General features: G+C 44.0%; 3 protein-coding genes across 10 annotated transcripts in view; 2 read left to right on the top strand and 1 right to left on the bottom strand.

Moving 5' to 3' along the window:
• Positions 1-43: 43 nt before the first annotated feature.
• On the top strand, positions 44-7,781 carry STARD6 (StAR related lipid transfer domain containing 6). Of its 3 annotated transcripts, none has more exons than XM_080572453.1 (7): positions 44-87; positions 527-620; positions 773-822; positions 3,598-3,724; positions 5,073-5,190; positions 6,622-6,715; positions 7,090-7,781. In XM_080572453.1, the coding sequence occupies exons 2-7, from the start codon at positions 531-533 to the stop codon at positions 7,241-7,243; spliced, it is 633 nt and encodes a 210-aa protein (XP_080428579.1). In that variant the 5' UTR covers positions 44-87; positions 527-530; the 3' UTR covers positions 7,244-7,781. The 3 variants fall into 3 exon arrangements, with proteins under 3 accessions (XP_080428579.1, XP_080428577.1, XP_080428578.1); XM_080572451.1 differs by lacking the exon at positions 44-87 and adding an exon at positions 128-200; XM_080572452.1 differs by lacking the exon at positions 44-87 and adding an exon at positions 128-261.
• On the bottom strand, positions 2,313-19,655 carry POLI (DNA polymerase iota). 6 transcript variants are annotated; one of them, XR_013943045.1, is made up of 13 exons: positions 18,196-18,442; positions 17,328-17,453; positions 16,477-16,641; positions 15,581-15,733; positions 14,723-14,959; positions 13,613-13,791; positions 13,217-13,308; positions 11,621-11,754; positions 10,330-10,532; positions 8,384-9,186; positions 7,782-8,054; positions 5,662-5,739; positions 2,313-3,179 (listed from the first exon to the last, which is right to left on the bottom strand). XR_013943045.1 is itself a non-coding variant. In XM_080572437.1 (11 exons), exons 2-11 carry the CDS (start codon positions 17,362-17,364, stop codon positions 7,919-7,921), a joined length of 2,139 nt encoding a protein of 712 aa, XP_080428563.1. In that variant the 5' UTR covers positions 17,365-17,453; positions 19,639-19,655; the 3' UTR covers positions 7,642-7,918. The 6 variants fall into 6 exon arrangements, 4 of the variants coding, with proteins under 4 accessions (XP_080428563.1, XP_080428560.1, XP_080428561.1 ...); XR_013943046.1 differs by lacking the exon at positions 5,662-5,739; XM_080572437.1 differs by lacking the exons at positions 2,313-3,179; positions 5,662-5,739; positions 18,196-18,442 and adding an exon at positions 19,639-19,655 and having other exon boundaries at positions 7,642-8,054.
• MBD2 (methyl-CpG binding domain protein 2) overlaps positions 18,581-21,350 on the top strand; it is a 32,769-nt gene continuing 29,999 nt past the window's right edge. The window contains exon 1 of the mRNA XM_080572447.1: positions 18,581-18,897. Within this exon, the coding sequence (XP_080428573.1) occupies positions 18,785-18,897 (113 nt within the window). The 5' untranslated portion in view covers positions 18,581-18,784. The remainder of the gene's footprint in view (positions 18,898-21,350) is intronic.

The raw sequence follows: 21,350 nt of genomic DNA, 5'->3' as shown, positions 1-21,350 counted from the left end.
CGGCGGGGCGGCGGGGCGGGGCGGGCTGGGACTACAGCTCCCGGCATGCCCCGGGGCGGGGCCGAGCGCGGCCGTGAGGCGGGTGAGGTGAGGCGTGAGGAGAGCCCGGGGGGGACGGGTGTGAGGAGGGACGGAGGCGAGGGAAGGAGGCGAGGCGGAGCGGGCTGCGAGGCGTCCTGGCAGCTCCGGATCCCCGTGTGGTGAGCTCCGTGAGGAGGGCGACACCCGACCTGTGGTGACAACGGGTTTGGTGGCAGCGAGGTGCGGGCTGGGCGCTGGAATTGATGCGAAAGTCCCACCCCGAGCCCCGGTCATCAGGAGTTCGGGCTGGGAAACGGTTGTATGATGTCGTTTTAATAAACGACTGGCTTCGTTTCTGAATTGGAATACGATGGCCAAGAAGTTCATCTGATAGGAACGCTCAAGGTTTATTAAAGCCTTCGGAAAGAATAGAGAAGCGAGCCCTTACTGCCCTTCAGGGAATGCTTTTATTGCATGCCAACAAGTTGCTTTTACGTTTTTGCAGATAAATGGACTATAAGAAAATCACGGATGAAATTTCAGAAAAAATCTTATCGTACAGCCAGGATACTTCAGGATGGAGGGTGATAAAAGTTTCGGTAAGTGAATACTAGTTAATACTGTTTATGAAGTTATCCTTATTAAACACATTTTGTTGCAGAAAGTGTTTAAAACTTTGTTTTGCTTTAAAAAACTAGCAACTGATGGAAGGTAGTCTACTAACTTTTTATTTTCTTTTTCTCATTTTGAGAAAAATGTTACAGTTTCTTCAAAGCCTTCAAAAGAGTATGCGGGAAATATGTAAGTATTTGCATTTTGTTTGTCGTTGTAACGAACGCCAACATCTGTCTCGAACAGTGACGCCCAGATCTAAACAGTGACACCCAAGATCTAAATGGAAAAACTGATCGTGTTCTGTCCCTCAGGGATGTGTTTAGTCTTGTTAACTGCAGAGATTTTGCACTGTAGTTGCCCTGAGTCAGCAGTAGCGCTGGAATAGAAGAGATGCATTTCCCAAACGATTTTAAATGTGCTATGGAAATTAAATATTCTATAGCAGTTATTAATATAGGATAAGTAGACACCTATTACTACCTTTTAGCCTGAAGTTGGAAGCTGTTCCTGGTGGAATATCCTGTTCATGCCATTATACCTATCAGCAGGAGTTCCCTTTTCTCATCTTCACACTCGTGAAATCACCGATACACATGTAAACACAATAAAGCTCTCACGCTGCTTTACCTGTGCCTTTTTCTTTCTGGCACTTGAAAAGGAGTTTGCTGTACTGGGAAGAAGAGGGTCTTTTAGTCTCTGAAGCAGCAGCAGCATCTGTCCATCCTTCTTTTGAGCTATGACTTCAGTGCTGTTGTTGAGCTGGATTTGGCCCAGAGGGTGGAATTAGGGGAGGTGGAGTAACCTGATCATATAACTTGCTGACGCTGATGGAGTAGACTGTTCTTTTTTACATTCATCCTTTCTGCTTCCTTACCCCTCTCCAAGCTCTGCAGTCCTTCCCATTTATGCTGGCTGTGGCACTCAACTGGTGGCTGAGACAGATCATTGAAACAGGGAGAAAAGAAATCTCACTGAAGAGAAGCATGCGAAAGGGGAGTAAAAGGACACTTACGGTGTGTCCTTAGCTTTTTTTTTAATGCCTAATGGGTATTAAATTATATTAAATGTCAGTTTAGACAAAGAAGCAGTAGGGACAATATGAATCCGATTATTTTTATTCAAATTTGTAAGTTCTCAGTATGATGAGATGTTTCTGATTAATGGCATTCTAAATCCAAAGATTGTGCTTGGCTTTTTAACTCCTTCTGAAGCATAGAAGGTATTCACTAGAGAATGCAATGCTGTATTAATAGTATTACAAAAGAATTACATTATAGTATTATAATGGAAAGTAATATGTCATTAGAATATCTTAAGAGTACTATTATCTTAATAAGAAATTGAATAGTTTGGAAGTGGCATTATTCTTGTGTTTCAGATCTTATTCCAGTGCAGGTGGATGTGAAGGACTGAGAATATGGTAGCTTGGAACTCAGAAGGATGCGCCTGACTTGTATCTTTCGGATGAAAAAGGCATCCTGCAGTCCCAGTCAGGCACGTAGGCAGGCAGGAGAAGCAGCGTGGTATGCTTTCTGCCACTCGGGCAGGGAGCCAGGATCTCTTCCGTTTATTTTCGTAAATATCTTTGTCACGTTAACAAGCTGTATTGATCTCTGGCATGTCCTTTTAGGAAGGAATACCAGCTGTTTCTAGAAGCAAAAATAGAGCTGTTCCCATTTCCAGTTTGACATTCAATATTTATTAACCGCGTATCACAAATGCCAGTTTCTTTTCTAAGTGGCAGGAGTAGGAACAGTTTGCTTTACTTGCAAAGAGAAGGCAGCATGGAATCTGGTAGCGAAAATGCAGATTCTTGCTTTTCACATGGGTGAAATATTTTCAGCAGAGTTCAGGGTAGCATTAAGGCAACTGCGCAAGGGTGAATGGGGTCTCTCGTGATGTTTTGTCTCCTAATCAAACTTTGTAGTTGTTTGATTAACGACTACAGAGCTTAGGAGAGAAGATATTACAGGATGCAGGCGAGAGTTGCTTAGGATACCGGTAAACATCAATTCCTGGCAGCTATGGAAATAAAGGGTGTATTCAAATACTAAATACGATTTCAACTGGCCCCGCCATGGTTTACGTTCCCCATTTTTGAGTAGACATTAAAATGTTTTCCATCCCCGTCAGACCTGTTGTAGTTAGCGGAGAGGCAAGTTTCCGCAGCAGTCCTTCACACCCACGCTGCGCACTCGCTTCACCGAGGCAGTAAGTGGTGCTGAAATGTCCGTTCGCCCTTTCTCGCTTCCAGTCGTGTGTTGTCAGGGGCCGCAAATCTGATAACCGCGTTTCTTAAACTCTTTGCCAGCAGTATCCTTTGAGCTCCTTTGTCTCTGTGCAGCATCCTTAACCTTTGCGCTCGATTGCTGTCTGTTAGTGATTATCAGAGTGATTCACCGTTTCCCAGAAACCAGGTGTGTGAACTACCCGTGCTAGGGAGCGTTTCCCAGCATTAGAGGAGTTTCCTATTTCCTTGTAAGAGGCCGCTCTTCCCCGCTCTGAACTTTCCCTTGAACTTCCCAGAGTACTAGGAACAAAAGCTGGAGAAACACCAGTGTACTGGTTCATAAGCAGTAAGAAGATTTGCAGTATCAAAACGGTTTGAAAGTATTCATGTAGAAAAATATAAATTAATAGATAAATCACATTTAAATTAGCATGTTCTTACCTAATAGCTGACAATAAATGATGCATTTGAGATGTGTGATATTAATTTGAGATGTGTGGTATTAAGAATGTGATGGTCTCAAAAATCAGCTACAAATAATAGTAATCTTTTTACTACTTGCATTTTAATCAAGCCATCAAGCGCAATCACGTTTGTTGTCTTTACCCTCATTGTAGGCTGGTGTTCCCACCTTCTAGACGTTTATTATTGTGTAACCTATTTTTCTAATAAATGTGAATTTAAAAACCTGGTTTTTTTTGTTTTGTTTTTGTTTGTTTTACGAAATGTAGATACCGTGGAGAAGGGATAATTGAGGAAGTCCCTAGTAAAATTATTCCTTTTATGTATCTTCCTGAATATCGAAACAAATGGGACAAAGCATTAAAATCTTACAGTCTGTTAGAAAGCGTTGACCAGGTAATGCAATTGTTTAAAATACACAGCTTTTATTTTAACTATTTTTGCCTGAATTGTGGTGACTAAAAAGATCTCTTTTGGGATGAAGAAAGCTCTTAATATGAAATCCGTTCTGAGTTGGTCAGAACTTTTTCTAAACCTGCTGCTTATGTGAAATGGATGTGTACATCGCTCCCCTTAAGATTTAAATATTTATTATGAAGTAAGAGGCCAAGAATTAAGCGGATGGAAAACATCAGAAGTCTCCACCAAGAGCAGGGTGAGACAGAATCATAACAAAATTTAGGGAACGCTTCTCTCTAAGCATAGTTTACACAGATTTAAAAGAAACAAACAAAAAAACCAACTAAAACTCAAAAACCTCTTCTGGCCACTGTACAGGCTAGTGTGCTTCTCAGGTAGCACACAAATTTGGAATGGGGTGTAAAATACGGGGGTTTAAAAGGTAGGTTACAGTTACTTCCATGCTGCTGTAGGAAGTATGAATGAAATCACACCAGGGAATCTGCAAATCAAATCCTTAATTTATGCTAGTGGTAACAGAAATTATCAGAAAGCATTTCTTGGATTTGACTGGGTGCTGTGCTTATTTGGGTACACGAGTCGAGGGCAGAACGTAATGATGCTGTACTAGTGCTGCGAACTCCTCTGTGTTCTGAATTCCAGTTGTCTGGGGCTTTGTCCCAAGCACTCTGGAAACCAGGAGCTTGAAATTCCTCTGGAAAATCTCAGTTCTGTACTAGGGGACCTCTGTAACAACTTGAGAGAGATGGCCCTGCGCATCACGGAGGGGTCTCGCGGCCGATGAATGAATGACTCGAGTACATGAAAGTACTCACTAAGCTGAACAAAAACATTTTAGCTTTTATCTAACCCCACTTCCCTCTGCCTGGATCTGCCGGAGCTGATCAGGATTGGGATGTAGTGATACAGCCATCCGTCCTCCTTCGCTTTTTTCTTTGGAACTGGATTACTGGCTTACCTTACCAAATAAATTACACCTTAAAATGTATTGTACCATCTAGCACGTGTATTTTAATGCAAATAGGTATTCTAGCTCCACAGATACTAAACGTGCATGTTTTGAGTTTTTCACGCAGCGATTTTCCTGCTCAGATCCAGGCCTCAAGGACGGGTAAAGAATCCCCCCACCTCTTCTTACTGGAAGATCCCTTTTGGTGCTGTGGTGTTAGTTCACCATTAACTAGCTAGAACTGCCTGCTTACACTAACAAGTAGAAATACATTTTTGCCATCCTCTCATTGTTCGTGTAATGCTTGTCAATCGAATAAAGCTTAGCTTTTTACGTATTAACGCACAAAAAAAAATTACATGTACTTACTTTTAGGACACGGGTATATACCACAGCGTAACGCACAGTTACGGCATGGGCCTGATTTCATCGAGAGATTTTGTTGACCTGCTGCATGTCAAAGCCTACCCTGGCGGTATCCTTACAACTAACTGTGAGTTACGTGGGACTGCTGCGTGTTTACGGATTTTGGCTGCATTTTGGAAAACCTCCTGTGAATTGCTAAGTCTAATCACAGTATACATACTGCTCGCGTACGGTCTTACTGATGGTAACAGTTCCCTCTCGTTTGTTCCAAAACGGTGTTTCCTTAATACTGAAACTATTCACAGAATCTCCTGAGCTGGAATAGACCCAGGAGGATCATCAAGTCCAACTCCTGACTCTGCCCAGGGCAAGCTAGGAGTTAAACCATTTATTATATAGCTAAAGGCGTTGAGTACTTGACAGCCCTCTCAGTGAGGAACTGTTTCCTGATCTGGAAGTCCAACCTGGACTTTCCCCGATGCAGCTTTAAGCTGTTTTCTTGCGGTCACCAGAGAGCTCAGCACCACCCTCTCTGCTCCCAGCTCACAAGGAAGCTGTGGCTGGTGAGGAGGTCACCTCTCCTCCAGGACGAACAAACCTGGTGGCCTCAGCTGCTCCTCGCAACTCCTCCTCACATGCCCTCTAGTCCTTTCACTGTCTCTGTTGCCCTCCTGCCCTAAAAAAAAATAGTAGCAGTAACGAGAAATTTAGAATTTATTTCGATATAGAAGTTCAGTCTTTGTTAAATAAACTCTTTTCTGTACTTGGGGGTCTTCCTGACCAAATACTACTTGCCTAATACGGAATTCTCAGACTGAACTTTGCTAATTTGTTCTGTAGCTGATCCTGAGTTTAGCTTTGTATACATATACAAAATGTAAAACGATTGATATTACATGATAAACAAGGAAATTATCTCTATTATTATTATCTCTTATTTCTGTAATGAGCTTTTCCTTTTGTGGGGGGTCTTAGAACATGGCAGAAAACGCCCTTATTCATCTTGGATCTTTAGTGACCTACGACCATTTTTCAAGCCATGTCACAATACTTTATTACGCAAAACTAATGGAGAGTTAAACAAAACAACCCCTCCTAACTACTACTATGTAACTAAACAAAACAACCCCTCCCAACTACTACTGTGCATGTACGCAGCCAACAGTTTCCTCGTCTTCTTTGCAACTGCGTTAACTAATTAAAGACATCTGCTAACAAACTGACTACTTTGCCCTGAACTAAACCACAATTCAACACTTAAGTATGTGTAATCGCGTCTCAAGGATAATCCTGCTGGTTACGCTTGCCCAAACATCCACGGAGATTTCGATGCATATTGAATTACTTGCACAAATATTTGATGTCCTTTAGGTATCTCGCTTACAGAATAAAACGATTAAACACATCAGTGAGCATATTGTGGGATCTTGCGCTATCCCATAGCGGTGGGAGTTGTTTGATGTTTCCAGAAGTTATTTTTGAGTCTTATGATTCACACGTATAAAAATAGGTTAATTTGCCTTTTTTTTTTTTTTTGTGTGTGTGTGGCAACTTGTAGCTATCAGTGTGGAATATTCCAACTGCCCTCCAACTCCCTCTTGTGTCCGAGGCCGTAACAATCCCTGTGGGTACGTGTGTTCTCCCTTGCCTGAGTAAGTATTTAAGTGGCATCTTCAGTTACTCAGTTGTCCTCTAAATACAAAGCTTTAATCTACTGAACCCAAACAGCTTTATTTATTTATTTATTTATTATTATTATTATTTAGACGGTTTTATTTTGGGCAAACTTTTAGATTTTTGTGCAAATCAGTTTCGTGACTCACGCTACCTCCTGAAACAACTGAGGGAACCTCGTTAGACTCGATAGCTGAATTTAATCTTCTAGGACCATTCGTGTATCCTCCGTTTCTTATAGGAGTAATTTCAACAGAGACTGACTGTAACTTGTAAACATTCGCACAGCTCAGTAAGTTTCAGAGCAGCAGTAACAACTGTTAACTGAAGGATTTCGCTCCCTTCATCACAGGAATCCAGAGCACTCTAAGCTAGTCGTATTTATTCAGCCAGAACTAGGAGGAATGCTTCCTTGCTCTGTGGTGGAGACAGCGTTACCTACGACTCTCATAAACTTAATCACTGAAACAAGGGCTGGACTGAAAAGCTTTAAAGACCGTAATTAAACGGAAGTGGAAAATAATATGTGCTTAAGTCATGTGCATTTTTTACTTCGATTCATATTTAAAATGGAAGGTGAAGTTTATTTTAATGGTTTATGTGGAAACGTGTAAAGCTCAACTTCTCTGTTAAAATAGTGAATGCTAGTTTTCTCTGCTTTTGGGGAATGGTGCAAGAATCTACCCTGAAGTGCCATCGAAGTAGACGATGTAGCTTTCACTGTTATCAGGCGATGTCTTGTAATATTTTTGCACTTCTGTTTGCAGTCACATGAGAACTTGGTGATGTAAATTACAGCAATGTTAAAATGCCAAATGTCAAATATTTTGCTATAGCTTTAAACACTTTGATAAATTCTTACCTCAATTACGCACTCCTGACTGAAACAAGCGAAGATCTTGTGTACTAGAGACTTTAAACATGTTTATTAAGTGTGCAAGTGTAATTAACAACTATATCACTGTTTTGGAATTAAATATTTGAAGGAAAGACTGATGAATATGATTATACAGCATCTCATTAAAAGCTGCTCTTTATACTCACTCAGAGTTGTCTGTCATCCTCTGAATCCCGAGCTCCAAAACCCACCGTGAGTTTTTGTATGCTGCCCGAAGTCCAGGAATGAGCTGGTTTATGTGGAAGTAGCATTTCCCGTTACTCCTGTAGATTTTCCAGTACTTCTACATAAGCTTAAATGGCAGGAAAGGGTGGCAGCTAGGACAAGAGCAATTTCTTTTACAAATCATCACAGAAGCAGCGGTGCAAATTAAAAGAAGAGTGTGAACATAGCTTTCATCTTCACTGGGTGGTCTCCTCCTGAGTTGTTAGAAAAAATTAATAGCGTGCATAATACAAATCACTGACAAGTAAATTCAAAATTTCTCCCTCTGGTCAGCGTGTTAAGGTATTGATAGTGAATATTAAAATAAGTTAGCATGAAGTAACATCTTAGGACAATTTGAGATTCATCATATAAATGAACAGAGAAGAAAAATAAGACTAACTACTACTTAAGCAGTCAGCAGCAGGTTTTATGTCAAAATACATTTTTAATACTCACATCTTTACAGTAACTAAAGTGCCTTCCAGTGCTGAATCCTACAGCGTTACTATTATGAAAAATGTTTCACTGTGGCTTAAAATACCTTAGCAAACTGTTAGACTGTGAGGAACTCGACGCTGTATTCTTTCTTCCTCTATTTGTTTTAGGCCTTTCTGGAGGTTTCTCTATACAAGATTTGGACACAGGTTCCCGACTCTTCCATTCAGCTAGTAGTTCTTCTTGCACATCCGTAGGCAGTTCATAAAAAGTCTTTGGATCGACACTAGGAGGAAGGACAATTCCTACTTTCTTGCTGTCGTTTTTACCCTTGGAAGTTATTTCAAAGGCCTGCTCATCTTCATCCAAGGCAGGGACACGCAGAACAGTTTGGCTGGCAGCAGCTTCAACAACTGACAAGTCCCTGAAGCTGTGAGAGTCAGCAGGGTTTTCTTCCATACTGCTGCCTGTGAGCACGCTTTGAGGATACTCAACAGAGCACCTGGTGCTGGAGCTGTGTGTCCAAGCTGATTCTGATTCACGAGCTGATGAGAGGTGTGCACTGTACCCTGCAGAGTGCTCATCGCTGTTCAGCCCCTTAGAATTCAGGGAAGCGCTCTGTACCTCCTCTGCAAAACATACTGGTGGCTGACCCAAGACATTCTCAGCAGAGATCACTTCTCCTGCTTTTTCAGACATAATTTCTTTTTTAATATCCTCTGGAAGTTCCCTGAAGACTTCCTGGTCAATACCACCAGGAGACAAATGACAGGGAAAGTCAGGAATTCTTGCTTTTTTTGTATTGCTTTTCTTTTCCTCTGAAAGTCTCTTCGTTTTTGTAGTGCCAGTTCTGTTCCAGGTCTGGTTCCAAGAAGCACTTCCTTCACCTTGTGAGCCATCTTCCATCTCCTGTGACATAAGATGTACATAAAACCACAAGCCTACTAACCACTGAGCGCTATGTTACTAACGGCAACTCCTTCAAATTATTCCTTAATAGACGGTAATAATAAGAATCAGTAATGCTTTTTTCTAATCTTATTCTCAAACACAGATCTAAACAGGTAGATTCAGGTAGGAATCCTTTTCTTAATTTAAAGGAGCAACTCTGAAGCTGTATTTTATTGCTTTACTCCTGAGCAGTCAAGAAACAGACGAGTATCAATATGCAAAATTGCTATGTCAGGACAGAAACAGTAAATTCAGGGCACAATGTCATTTTGAAGTCACTGTTTCTATTATGTATGGAAAACATCTTGTGGAATTACTTCGCAGTGTTTCCATAGTCTGCACAGTCCAGCATGTGTGACTGGGGGCTAGATGCGTTCGATTTCAAGTGGGCATTAAAAGCTCAGCAGAGCAGAAGCTGGTGCTAGAGGCCAACACAGAACCACATCTTTGTTTAATTTCTAGTCTGAACAGGGAGATTTAAGAATGCATAGTAAGTTAAATAATCACTGTGAAAGTATCGTAGTAAAAGCAACAAGGTAAATGATAAGCAACTTCAAGGAGATTTTAATCTAAGATAAAAGTTACAAGTTCTATCCCTGGCTTTATCTTAAATGAAGCTGAGATTATTTCCACCAGAATCTGTCGTACAGGAGTATGAACTCTACAATTTTCAGATGTAAAACATGAAAACGTGCTTCGGTGTAACGATACCTAAGTGGCTTATTGTTTCACAAGTGCTAAATAACGGCACATCTTACTGAAACTAAAAGCAAAAATCAGGAATTGTTTTCAGAAGATGTACATCTGGATTTCTCCCTTAGCGAATTCTGTCCTCTTGAAGTCTAGAGGGCTGATAAGCTACGTGGCTGTTCCACTCAAAACAGATTGCTTAAAACAAATTTCGTGCTATCTAATGAAAGAAAGCAAACGAGTAGCACCTGCTCTGAAGATTCCAAATAAATCTTCATTTTTATTTGATGAATACAATTTATGATCCAAAAACTTCCAAGCAGTTAAAGTTTAAATCTATAACAATAAAGACTGAAATATCTCAGAACTTTCTTATCTGCAAAGATAATTTTTCAGCATCTTTCAGCTTACCTGGACACTTTTACCAGAGCTTGATGTTGGTGGCATCTGCTTTAGATAAAAACCTATTGATCCTTTCTTGCTGCTAGGAACATCTTTGAGATTAGAGAAGCTAACGCTCAGAAGGGTAAGATGAAATGGTAGGTCTACATTTACCATCTTTCGAAAGAGTTTCATTAGTATAGCAATCAATGGAGATATAATGTTGCTGCTTTCTGAAACAAACAAACAGTAATTGAAAAAAAAAGCTATGTATATAATCAAAAGTAGGTGACTGAAGATTGATTTAAATAGCAAAGTACAAGGCAATGTACGAGGCACTTCCAACTTTATATTGTGAACTTTCACCATTTTGCATGTACAGGAACAGAGACATCAATGACAATCTAAAAAGCTTAATACACGCTGCTATTTGTAGTATATAACTCCATAAATCCACTAAGGAAATCTTTATTCATCTCAAAAGATGAATTCCTGAAGTGTCAGGCTCTAAACACTGCTATAGGCTTCCAAAATTATTCATCAATATAGTCATTAAGATGTTTGTTCTGCCCTGTCAGGTATGCCACGAACTGAATTAAAAAGTTCAGGGAAATAAATTATAAATAAATTCAGGGAATAGCAATTCTGCATGCTAACGCAGCAGCGATTCAGATTTATTTCCTCTTCCTCAGTTCGGAATGAAGCGTCAAATGCATGTTATTAATTTTCTGAGATAGAGCAAAAAGGCATTTTATTACAAAATAAAATAAATAAATAAATAAGCCATTCATCTAAGAACACAATTCAAATCCATAAACCAAGCAGATTATTAATCCAGGAGGCAGACCTCCCCCAGCCCAGGACGTTTACTGCCACGAATCCAGCCAGGCCGGGTTAGAACTTGGCAGTACCCTAGATATTATCCCTGAAGTGAAGTTCTACACGTCTTTAACATATCTCACCACGATACATCCACGACAAGTAATGGAAAAGCTTGTAAGTATTAAATATAGGGAATATCATCATGAAATAAAGTAATTGAGTTTAGCAGAAAAAACAGACCAGGTATCTCAGTTTTTTCTTCTTAATCCAGTTAGCACAAGCCACTCTGACAGTCAGAAAGCACCAGACTAGCTCTTTTCAAAACATTTTTTAACTCCTGGGTTTGTTCTAATACGCACCTTCTGACTGTAGCATCAGTCAGCTAACATTTAATATCTTTGGACAACATACAGTGCTCAGAGAAGTTAAGGACCAATTTTGTGCTGCTACCATTTTCAAAAATTCTAAGCGTTGCCACTTTCAAAAATTCTAAGCGCACCTTTTCCGAATTTCTGAACGAGATGAGGTGGAATGGCACACTGACGGCTTTCCCGATTAAACCACCTATCGGTCGCAGAGAAGTGGCGGATAGTCAGTCGCACGGTGTGTGGCTGTCTTCCATCTTTGGATACCCTGCGGAACATGAATGTGTGCAAAGTGATAAGCTCTCCCAACTCCCTATTTTCCTCCGCTGATTACGTGGGGAACTTTAGGTCCTACCTGCTTCTCTTAATTACCCACAAGTTAGAATTCCAAAACCGTGTGAGTACTGTCTCTGCGAGTCTTAAAAAAAGACTCAAAAAAAAAAATGTGAAAATTAAGTGGGTTAGTCTGCAATACTGCCACATTTCAGCATTTAATACATTTAAATACATTTAGCGTAGTCTTTGCAGTTCCACACTACGTAATCCTCAGCTTCTAGTTTTTAGCTTTTCAAGAAGACTTCCCCAATTCAGGGGCAAAAAAAAATAGCTAGCTTTTGGAAGAAAGGGAAGAAACGAAGTATGATGTACTCATTTCTCTTTCCCCCTCCAAAAGCCATGGAGGTATTTTCCCTACAAAATAAATAAATAAATAAATAAAAAGATAACAAGATAGGACACAGTAATTAAAAACTCTAAAGACAGAGACTGTTCTGAGAAACATCTAAGATGCAGAGAAAAGATTCCCTGTCCAGAATGCTAATGTAACTAAATTTGCTGTGTCTGTTGTGAGACTTGCATAGATGTAGGGGGAAAAAAAGCTTTCATGACTTACAGATTATTTTAAGGCTTAGAGAGGCATGGGGAGAATAGGAAAACTATTTCTCAAGAAAAAATATCGAAAGCAACTGCGGGACACAAGGGGTTTTAAAAGTCAGAAGAAATCAAAGCATAGCAGAAGAGAAACAATCCAGTGTTGTAAGGCTATTTATCCTTGTAATTAACTGGTTTTAAACAGTTACAGGATAAAAAGGGAGGATAGGAAAGTCATAGTAGTTAAGAAATGAGTAGTGGAATCCACCTGCTATGCTGTTTTGCCTTTTCAAATATTTTGGGTTTGGATAGTGCCTGGATTCTTGAGGCAAAGGAAGGGGAAGAAGTGAAACTATTCTTTCAGTCCAACAGAAGAGTAAGTTGTGGAGTAGGAGACAAATATAAACAGTGATAACCAAGGGTCTGAAAGTAGCAACAGACACTCACCTACAGAAAACGAAAGAAAAACCAGGGATCTTCACAGGAAATGAGAGACATTAGTGACGACGCAGTAAGAACTGCAGTGCCCGACCGCAGCAACAGAGAACAATCAGCAAGCGGAACGATGCGGAGACCTTTGTCAGAAAAAGCTGGACGGCAACGGAAGGGCTGGCAGCCAGCTCAGGGGGAGGTAGGGGTGAGCCAAAAGACCAGGGGGAGAGAGGAAAATACAGAAAGACGATTCATGGATTAAGAAAAAAAAAAAAAAGAAGAAAGAGAAATTGGAAAGGCGGGTGCTGTTCCTAAAAATGCATTTTGCTCGGAGAAGAAATGTCGAGTATGAGACAAACCTAACACATGCTCCGAGTCCCTTCAGCTCACAAATTCAGTCATCAGAAAGAGCTATGGAGGGCAGTCACCTGTCTAAGAGGCTACGAAGCAGTTCTTCAATTTTCTCTTTAACTTCCACTTCTGAGGAACATTTTTTAAAGGAATCTTCATCACTAAAGGACTGAAAAAACACAATAATCCCTTCAATTTTATATTCATTTCAAAATTCTGAAGAGGAAAAAAAAAACAACACACCATAGTTCTGTAGAATTGACTCCAAGATAACTGTGACAGAGCTCAACTGAATTTCAGAACTATATTTTATTATGAGTTATGCTAGGGAACGCATATGAAAATGCAGGAATTGTTATATAAAGTTAGCAAAATAATTGGAGTAATTTCAGTTAGCTAGCCCAGCTAAGCCTTATAGAACTCAAAGCAATTTTTTTTGCTCTCTGCTAAGTATCTCAGAACAATACTTGTACCTGAGGAGGGCCTGAGGGAGTCACAGGGGAGTCATCTTCTCCGTAGCTGAGTTTTTGGATGCGCTGAGCAGCGGAAGCCCCTAGTTCCTTCTCTAACACAGCAGATGGAAACGCCTGGAGATCACACACACTTCTAACACCCAGCGTTTCGAGACGCTTGGCGGTTTTGTAGCCAATGCCTAAGTAAAATGTGTATTAAAAATACATAGAAAAAAATGAAAATCAAAAAATACACACACGTATCCACACGCTTTCACTTTTCTGTGAATGTTTGTATGTACGCAATAAAAATATTGCCCACCCACGTAGAAATCAGCGCTGACAGTTACTTTCGCTAATGCAGTGAAGGCTTCTCAGCAACATTTTTGGTGAGAAGCTCTGGACGCCCGTCCCTGGAAGTGTTCAAGGCCAGGTCGGATGGGGCTTGGAGCAACCTGGTCTAGCGGGAGGTGCCCCTGCCCATGGCGGGGGGCTGGAACTGGGGGATCTTTAAGGTCCCTTCCAAGCCCAACCATTCTATGATTCCATGAGTTTCCATTCCAGTTTTAGGATCTGTCATTAGAAAAGCCATACTGGGACAAAGCAAAGGTCCTGCTGTGCCTGTAGCCTGCAACAATGCTTGCTGGCCAACAACATAGCGGCAGCGTAGCATAATTAGGCAGAGGACTTCCCCAGAATATTCGACCAGGCTCCAAGAGACTGTTTAAATAACTCTCAATAGGTTCCCAGACAGAAAATTAAAGGCAAACAAACAAACAAAAAAACACAACCAAAAAAACTTTTGCATGTAAAACCTAGCGTCAGTCACAACGTTCAAGCTTCGGTAAACGAGGATTTAAGTATTTTGAAGGTATCTTGTAAAGCGCAGCAACACATTCATGTCACAATCAAAAACGAAGAAGACCAAAGTCGTTTTGTTCCTTCTGCTAAACAAAACAGCTTATTAAAAAAAAAAAAAAAAGCACCCTAAACATACACCTCTACATCCCCCTGCCCACTTAGAGGAACTAGATTTAAAATTATTCCATTTATCATCTTTGCAGTACTTTTTCTTATTATTTTAAGGGCTGTCAATATGCTCGCCACCTATGCCTATAGCACCACGCTTACCAGGCACTTTTTGGATGTGATCAAGGTTGCGCATCAGATCTTGACAGCTTTCAGGCAGCAGAACTGTTTGCTGGTTTGGTTTGAAGGTCCCAGATACCAGCTTAGACAGTAACTTGTTACAGGCCACTCCTGCGCAGCCTGTGAGGCCGAGTCGAGCGTGCATGGCTTCCCTGAACTCTTCTGCGATCTGCGATCCAATAACCAGTCTTACGTGCGTTGTATCACGTAAATCGATAGCTGCAAAAGGCAAGCAAGCTGCGTTCAGTGTCTAAACAGTCCCTTAGTTGGTTCTCTAATAAGATTTGGGCATTTTTTACATTCTGTTACAGCTGTACAAGTGCTACCACTATGATTTCAGCATCCAAGTTTAACCACACTCCTCCCCAAAGTCCCGGTAAAAGACGCTGCCACTGTCTAAACCAAGAGCATGCGGTCAAGGATAAAGAATGTTAAGGGAGCATTTTAAACATTAAATACAATATATTAATTGGTGCAAAAGTATTTAACGTTGCAGATTCTTGTATCAATGTAATAAAATGAGAGATTTCAGAATCTTTGATTTAGAGGGCTGCCCTGACTTCGCTAAGAATAGCTTCAAGAACAAGAAAAAAAAAACAATATAAGGAAAATCAGTTCTTTATAATGATTGTACGTGCTTCTCTGCCGCGGAGATTTATTTTATGTACAGTCTAATTGGCAGACCAATTCACACTTGTGATATGTCAACTCTCAAATACAAAGCACAGAGCAAGACAATTTTCCAGCTGCTCAGCTTTGGACAATACTTAGAGGCAGAAGGATACTTTTCCTGAATGTCACAAACGTTGTATTTTTCAGCATGCAGAACGTTATACTCACCTTGGTTGTTGTACACGTGGCCAGACACACACACTCTGGAACATCCGCTTTGTTGTAGCTGGCTTAGCCTTTTCTCGACAATCTCTGTGATATCTACAAAATTTTCGTCAAACCCAAGCCTTTCCACTAGAGGACAAAATTCTTCCAACAATCCTAGGAGGAAGAGATACCCAAATTTAACATACAGAATGCTTGCAAGAAGAGAGACCCCATTCTCTTCTGGACGATAAGGCCCTGAATATACATTTATTTATCTATGTATTTACTGAATAAATGAAGAGCAGGTGAAGAAGAAAAATATTTCTCCATCCCACAATTGTCTCCGTCAGCTGCTTTTCTTCTCCTCAAATTTCTTTCCTCATTTCTTTACAAAATGATAGCTCTTAACCTCTGCAGTACCTTCTTCAAAGAAAATCTGCTTCTCAGTCAGACTGGCTTTCACATTTATCACTATTTCAGCTGTTAAAGCTGCTAGTAATAAAAAGCAGTAATAAGTGACAACGCAGACATACCATATAATTAAGAGATTCTGAAGAAGTTTACCAACTTGAAGGTTTCAGGATTCCGTTCTCCATCATTTTACATTCGGAAATATGTTAATGAAATCAGTATTTAAGTAAGAAAAAATGTTCCGTAAGAACTACACGGCTATAAACCCAATGCAGCATACAGATCCCATAAAACATCAGTATGATATAATGCCTGACCCAGACTGCAACCAAGTTTAGCATCTTATTTTATGAAATATTGACATTGATGACCATAATTATCACCATAGTAGGAGGCTCAAGAACTTTTAGAGCAGCATATAGCGGTAATATTGCATACATGTGCATGTGCACACAGGATTTAACTGGATGTGTTTGTCCTGTACCGAAAAATTGTTAATTTTGTACCTGTAACCTTGTATGACATTTCCCTGTATGGAGTTAGATCTTCTCCGTTAACCAGTATCAGCTGAGGACACTTTTCTTTAGCATCTTTCACAGACATCAGTTTCTTAACTCCAAGTCTTCTGGCTTCATAGTTAGAGGTTACTACTAGGGATTTCTGCTGCACACCTGAAAATAAGGGTTAAATGTTTTTCAAAGTCTCGGTTTCTTGGTACTTCACAGAAGGCCGGAGTACTTTCATGCCACTGCAAAGACTACAAAGCATAGATTTTGATCAGAACATGACATTACAGAATAAGCAAACAATCCCAAAAGTCTTACTTCACAAGACTGCAAGGACAGATCTGCTGATTTAGATTAGCATCTGGTAAGAACATTTTAAAATCTCACGTTTTCCTCTTACCCTTGGCCCTTTTCAGGCAATTTTACCCATGAAAGTGACCTTTATGTATGAGTTAATTTAAGATGTGCACCCTCCACCGATTGTGGCCATTACTGACTGCCTTGCATTCAGGCTCAGCTTCTGGATGGAATAAAGCGTGCTTTGAGCATGACTGTGTCAAACGGCTCACCCGTGGAGCTCAGCCCTCTCCGTGCCTACATGCGTTATGAACCAGCCTCAATCCCCAGAACTGTTCGGACGTGTTGGCGAGTGCCCACGCTTGTGCTCCCGAGGATTTATTAGTCTCGTAGTCACCCGGCTGCACGGAGCCGAGCCTGCACCTTGCTCACTGCGGATGTGGTTACAGCTGCCGGGTGACTGCCTGCGTGTCACCGTGCAGCCCTACCTCCTCGGTTTCTCCTGCCTGAACGCAGACATTCCCCAGATTAATCAGCAGCAAAGTAACTCCTACCTAGAGGCTTGTCTCTTAGCTCAGGATTACGGACCATCTCTACTTGGGCATAGAAGCAGTCCAAGTCCACGTGCACAACTACTCTGCACGCCGCGTTTCTTGCTGATGCCGACTTGCCGTGGCCTGCTGCAAGGAGAGTAAACAAACAGATTAAATATTACTAGCCGCCTTCAACGCGATGAAAGGTTTTAGATCAGTTTATGCTACTAAACATATGACGAGAATATAAAATCGATGAGATTTATATTAATTCTAGCACCGTGTTAACTCTGGGGTCAGTTAGGAGGGTAAGTCATCCACAGCAGCTCAGCTTACTGCTGGGCGTCTTCCTGTTTTCAGGTGGCCACTTGGATTTCTTTTTTCACTGGACTACATTAGTACATAGTTTAAGCGATGCAGTAGCTGTTCCCAGTGGAATATTGAAGTTATTTTGGTATATTTCTGTCAAGTCATCTGCCTTTAGCTCAGTTCTAAGCACAGTAGCAGTGACTCCAAACCCTTGTGGAGAGTAACCCTTGTCAGTTCCACAAAATTTGGGGTTAAGGATGAGGCTAAGCGAGCTGTTCCGAGAAGCCTGGGGGACTCGGACGTTGAAGCCTTTCCAGGGGAAGGCAAAGAGGGAGGCAAATCTCCACCTGACAGGCAGCAAGCCCAAAGCCGCCGGGTTAATCAGTCCCTCAGGCGGTCCGTCAACCAATTAATCAATCGATCAGCCAACTAATCAATCGAACAGTCAATCAGCCAACCCATCAGTCAATTAATCAATCCATCGGTCAATCAGTCGAGCAATTAGTCAATCAGACCGCGCCAGCCCCTCACGCCACCTCACACCGTCCCCCCTCAGCCCCCGCCCCGGGCCCCCTCTCACTCGGGGCGGGCGGAGCGGCCTCGCGGCCCGGCTGCGGGCACCGCCACTCTTCCTCCTCCTCCTTCTCCTCCTCCTCGTCGTCGCCCTGCCCGGCCCCGCCGCCGCCCCGGGGCCGCGCCATGGCCCGGCGGCTCCGCGCAGGCCCTAGAAGCGGCCGGGCGGCGCTCAGCGGCGGCGGCCCCGTCCCGCGGAGCCGGAGCAGGCGGCGGTGCCCGCGCGGGGGCGGGGAGGGCGGCGGCGGCTCCTCGGGCTCGGCTCCCGGCCCGCTCCCGGCGCTGCCCGCGTGAGGGCGGCGCTGTCCGGCCCCCCCCCCCCCCGCTTCACCCCGGGCCGGGCTCCGAGGCCGCGCCCCGCCCGCGGGGCCGCTCCCACCGCCCGCGGGGCCCGGCCGCGGAAGCGGGCGCCGGGCGAGCGCCCCGCCGGCTGCGCGCGCAGCCCGCGCTCCTGGCGCCCAGCAGCCGCCGCCGCCATCGCCAGGGGGTCCCGGCCCCGCTCCCGGCCCCGGACCCGCTCCCGGTCCCGGCTCCGGCTCCAGCCGCTGGGCTCCGGGCGAGCCCCGTCCCCCCCGGCCGGGGCCGCGGCGCGGTGCATGGAGCGGCAGGGCAGGATGGACTGCCCCGCGCTGCCCCCCGGCTGGAAGAAGGAGGAGGTGATCCGCAAGTCGGGCCTCAGCGCCGGCAAGAGCGATGTCTACTACTTCAGGTAGGCGCCGGCACCGGGCACCCCCGCGGCTGCAGCACCCCCCCCTCCAAGCCACCCTCCCCCCCCCCCCCCCCCCGGCCCCGCCACCTGCCGGGGAACCGGGCTCGGGGGGGGCTCGGTCCCTGCCCGCAGCCCCTCAGGGGCCGCCGACCGGGGGGGTCGGGCCCTGGCCGGGCCCGGAGCGGCGGCTGGAGGCCGGGTTCCCTTCAGAGCAGCCGGCCCCGGGGTTTGGGGCACCTCCCGGGGTTTGTGGGCACCCCCCCGGGCCCGGTGTCCCCTCAGGACCGGCACCGGCCCCTGCCCGAGCCCCTCAGGCTGTCAGCGTGCCAGGAGCCCCTCGCCTCACCCCGACCCGGAGCTGCTGTGGTGCCCAAACTGTGGGGCAGAAGCAGGGGGGAGCCTCCCTCAGCCGCCTGTGGGGAGCAGGAGCCGTAATTTTATTAAAGTTGAACGCGTGCGAGAGCTGCCAGCCTTCCCGCTGCAAGCGCGCCTCGTAGGGAAAGCAGGAGAAGCGCCAGCACCCTCGGTTCGTTCCCCCCTCCCGCCTGCTTTTAGAAATGTTATACGGATAGTTGTTTTCTCGAGGCGGCGATAAAAGAATCAGGTCTGAAAGCGTGCTCTTAGGCCGTGCTCGAGTAGGTCCAGCCCGCTGCAGAGCGGAGGAAACCGCCCTGTGCACAGGCTGGCCTGCTGGCCACAGCTCCTCTATTTATAGCTCGGTGAGCATCTGACGAACCGCACCTGAAACCTCTCGCTAACGCTGCTGCCTCTGAGCAGCCTCAGCAGTCTCCTTTTGTTGCAGTGAATGGACTCGAGGCTTCCTCCGGCCAGCTGGAGGAGGGAGAAGGCAGCCTTGCTCCCTCGCGCATCCCGGCTGATGGAGAAGTCGGCTCCTGCCAGTGCCGAGGGTGGCATCACTTGACCCATCACGTGTTGCTGCGAAACACCGTGAAATGTCCGACAGAGGCGTCCCCGCGTGCGGAGGAGGAGTAGTGCTTTTCCTCGAGCCCTTTGAACGAATCCAGCCGAGAACTTTTTAAAGCAAATTCTGCCGTCTCGCTGCCTTTGTCTTCCGGCCTCGCTGTCTGCCTCTCTGCGTCTGCTTGGCCTTCCTTCGGCGCTGCCTCGTGAAGCCTGGCTGAGAGGTTGAACCCGAGTCCTGCCGCGGGAATCCCGTTTTCTGGATGGCTCCTGGCTTCCTGCAGACCGTTGACCTGAACTCGCTGCGTAGGGCTGCTCTTTCCAGAGTTAAACGCCAGGCTTTTCTCGGGCTGGGCACTCGCTGCTGACTCTGCTAGAGTACATGTAATGTAGAAAGCCCAAATAACTTCAGTTATTTGCTCGAAGTGGGCTGTTGGAAAAACACTTGACTTCAGTCATGTGTCCGTCCCGCTACAACGCGGGGGTGTCAGTTTTATACGCCCCAGATTCTTGACCAAAATATACGGAAAATACGTCCTGGCAGTTCCAGGTTTTAGTTCTTGCTTCGCAAAGAATGATAATGGAACCTCATTAAGTTCATTAAGGCACTAATGTTAGCTGCTTAGAACTAGTTAGCTGACTAAAAACCTGAGGTTTATGGTTTTATGACTTCTTAAGGCTAGAGGAAAAAAAAAAAGGCACAATAAAAAGGGATTGGACGAAGCTTCATTTATGGTGATGGTCTAAATAATGGCAGTAATTAAGAAGAGCTCTTGCGAGGCTAATACATGTTGCAATCTACCTGATTTGCATTTCGAAACTCGCTTGTTTCGGGACTGCTTTACGGTGCTTTAAGCTGACACGCGTTAGGAAGAGGTGAATCAGTCGCTCGGACAGACTGGAAACGCTTTCAGTCGGTTCTGCTCGGATGGTTTTTGCCCCTCGTTCACGTACAGCCTTGAGTCGTACTGACCTTGCCGATTATCATAAAAAAGCTATTAAAGGAGGGGTGTGGTGGAAGTAGCTCACAAGTACTGTGCGAGATCAAACCGCGGCTTTTAGGGTTAGCGTTAGCCCCTTCTGTGACGATCTGGGCCTTCAGATTCTGCCGCTGCTGAAAATCCTGCTAAGGAGCTCTTTAACACTCTTCGGTTTAAGATGCAGGGCTGTAATCTGCTCATCACTGACTCCGGAATTCTGTCTTTTTAATGTGGGAAAGCGGGAGGAATAAATGCTTCGCATTTTAGGACGCCTTCCAGCATGGTTAGCAGTGATGCAGATCTTCTGCCAAACAACCGCAAAATTGAAACTAAAAACTTACCAGGCAGCTCAGAGCTCAGAGCTTGTTGATTTCACTACAGATTACAGGTTTGGAAAAAGAAGTAGTCATTTATGTCTGGAGAAATAACTTCTGTTCAGCAACAGGCCTACTTCTGCACAACCAAAGCGAAACAAATAAAAAAAAAAAATGTTTTTATGGCTGCAGGCAGGACTGGCATAGGAAATTTATCTTCTTTTTTTTTTTTCCATTC

Source organism: Anser brachyrhynchus, assembly GCF_964034855.1.
Source record: "Anser brachyrhynchus genome assembly, chromosome: W".
NCBI lineage: Eukaryota > Metazoa > Chordata > Aves > Anseriformes > Anatidae > Anser > Anser brachyrhynchus.
This window is presented reverse-complemented; position numbering and strand designations above follow the sequence as displayed.

Coding starts and splice junctions, on each gene's coding strand:
- STARD6 (XM_080572453.1), top strand. CDS start 531: ATGGACTATAAGAAAATCACGGATGAAATTTCAGAAAAAATCTTATCG. Junction 621..772: donor GGAGGGTGATAAAAGTTTCG/GTAAGTGAATAC, acceptor TCTCATTTTGAG/AAAAATGTTACAGTTTCTTC. Junction 6,716..7,089: donor GTGTGTTCTCCCTTGCCTGA/GTAAGTATTTAA, acceptor CCTTCATCACAG/GAATCCAGAGCACTCTAAGC.
- POLI (XM_080572434.1), bottom strand. CDS start 18,316: ATGGCGCGGCCCCGGGGCGGCGGCGGGGCCGGGCAGGGCGACGACGAG. Junction 13,792..14,722: donor TCACATCCAAAAAGTGCCTG/GTAAGCGTGGTG, acceptor CATTTTACTTAG/GCATTGGCTACAAAACCGCC. Junction 10,533..11,620: donor CGTTCAGAAATTCGGAAAAG/GTGCGCTTAGAA, acceptor TGTTTGTTTCAG/AAAGCAGCAACATTATATCT.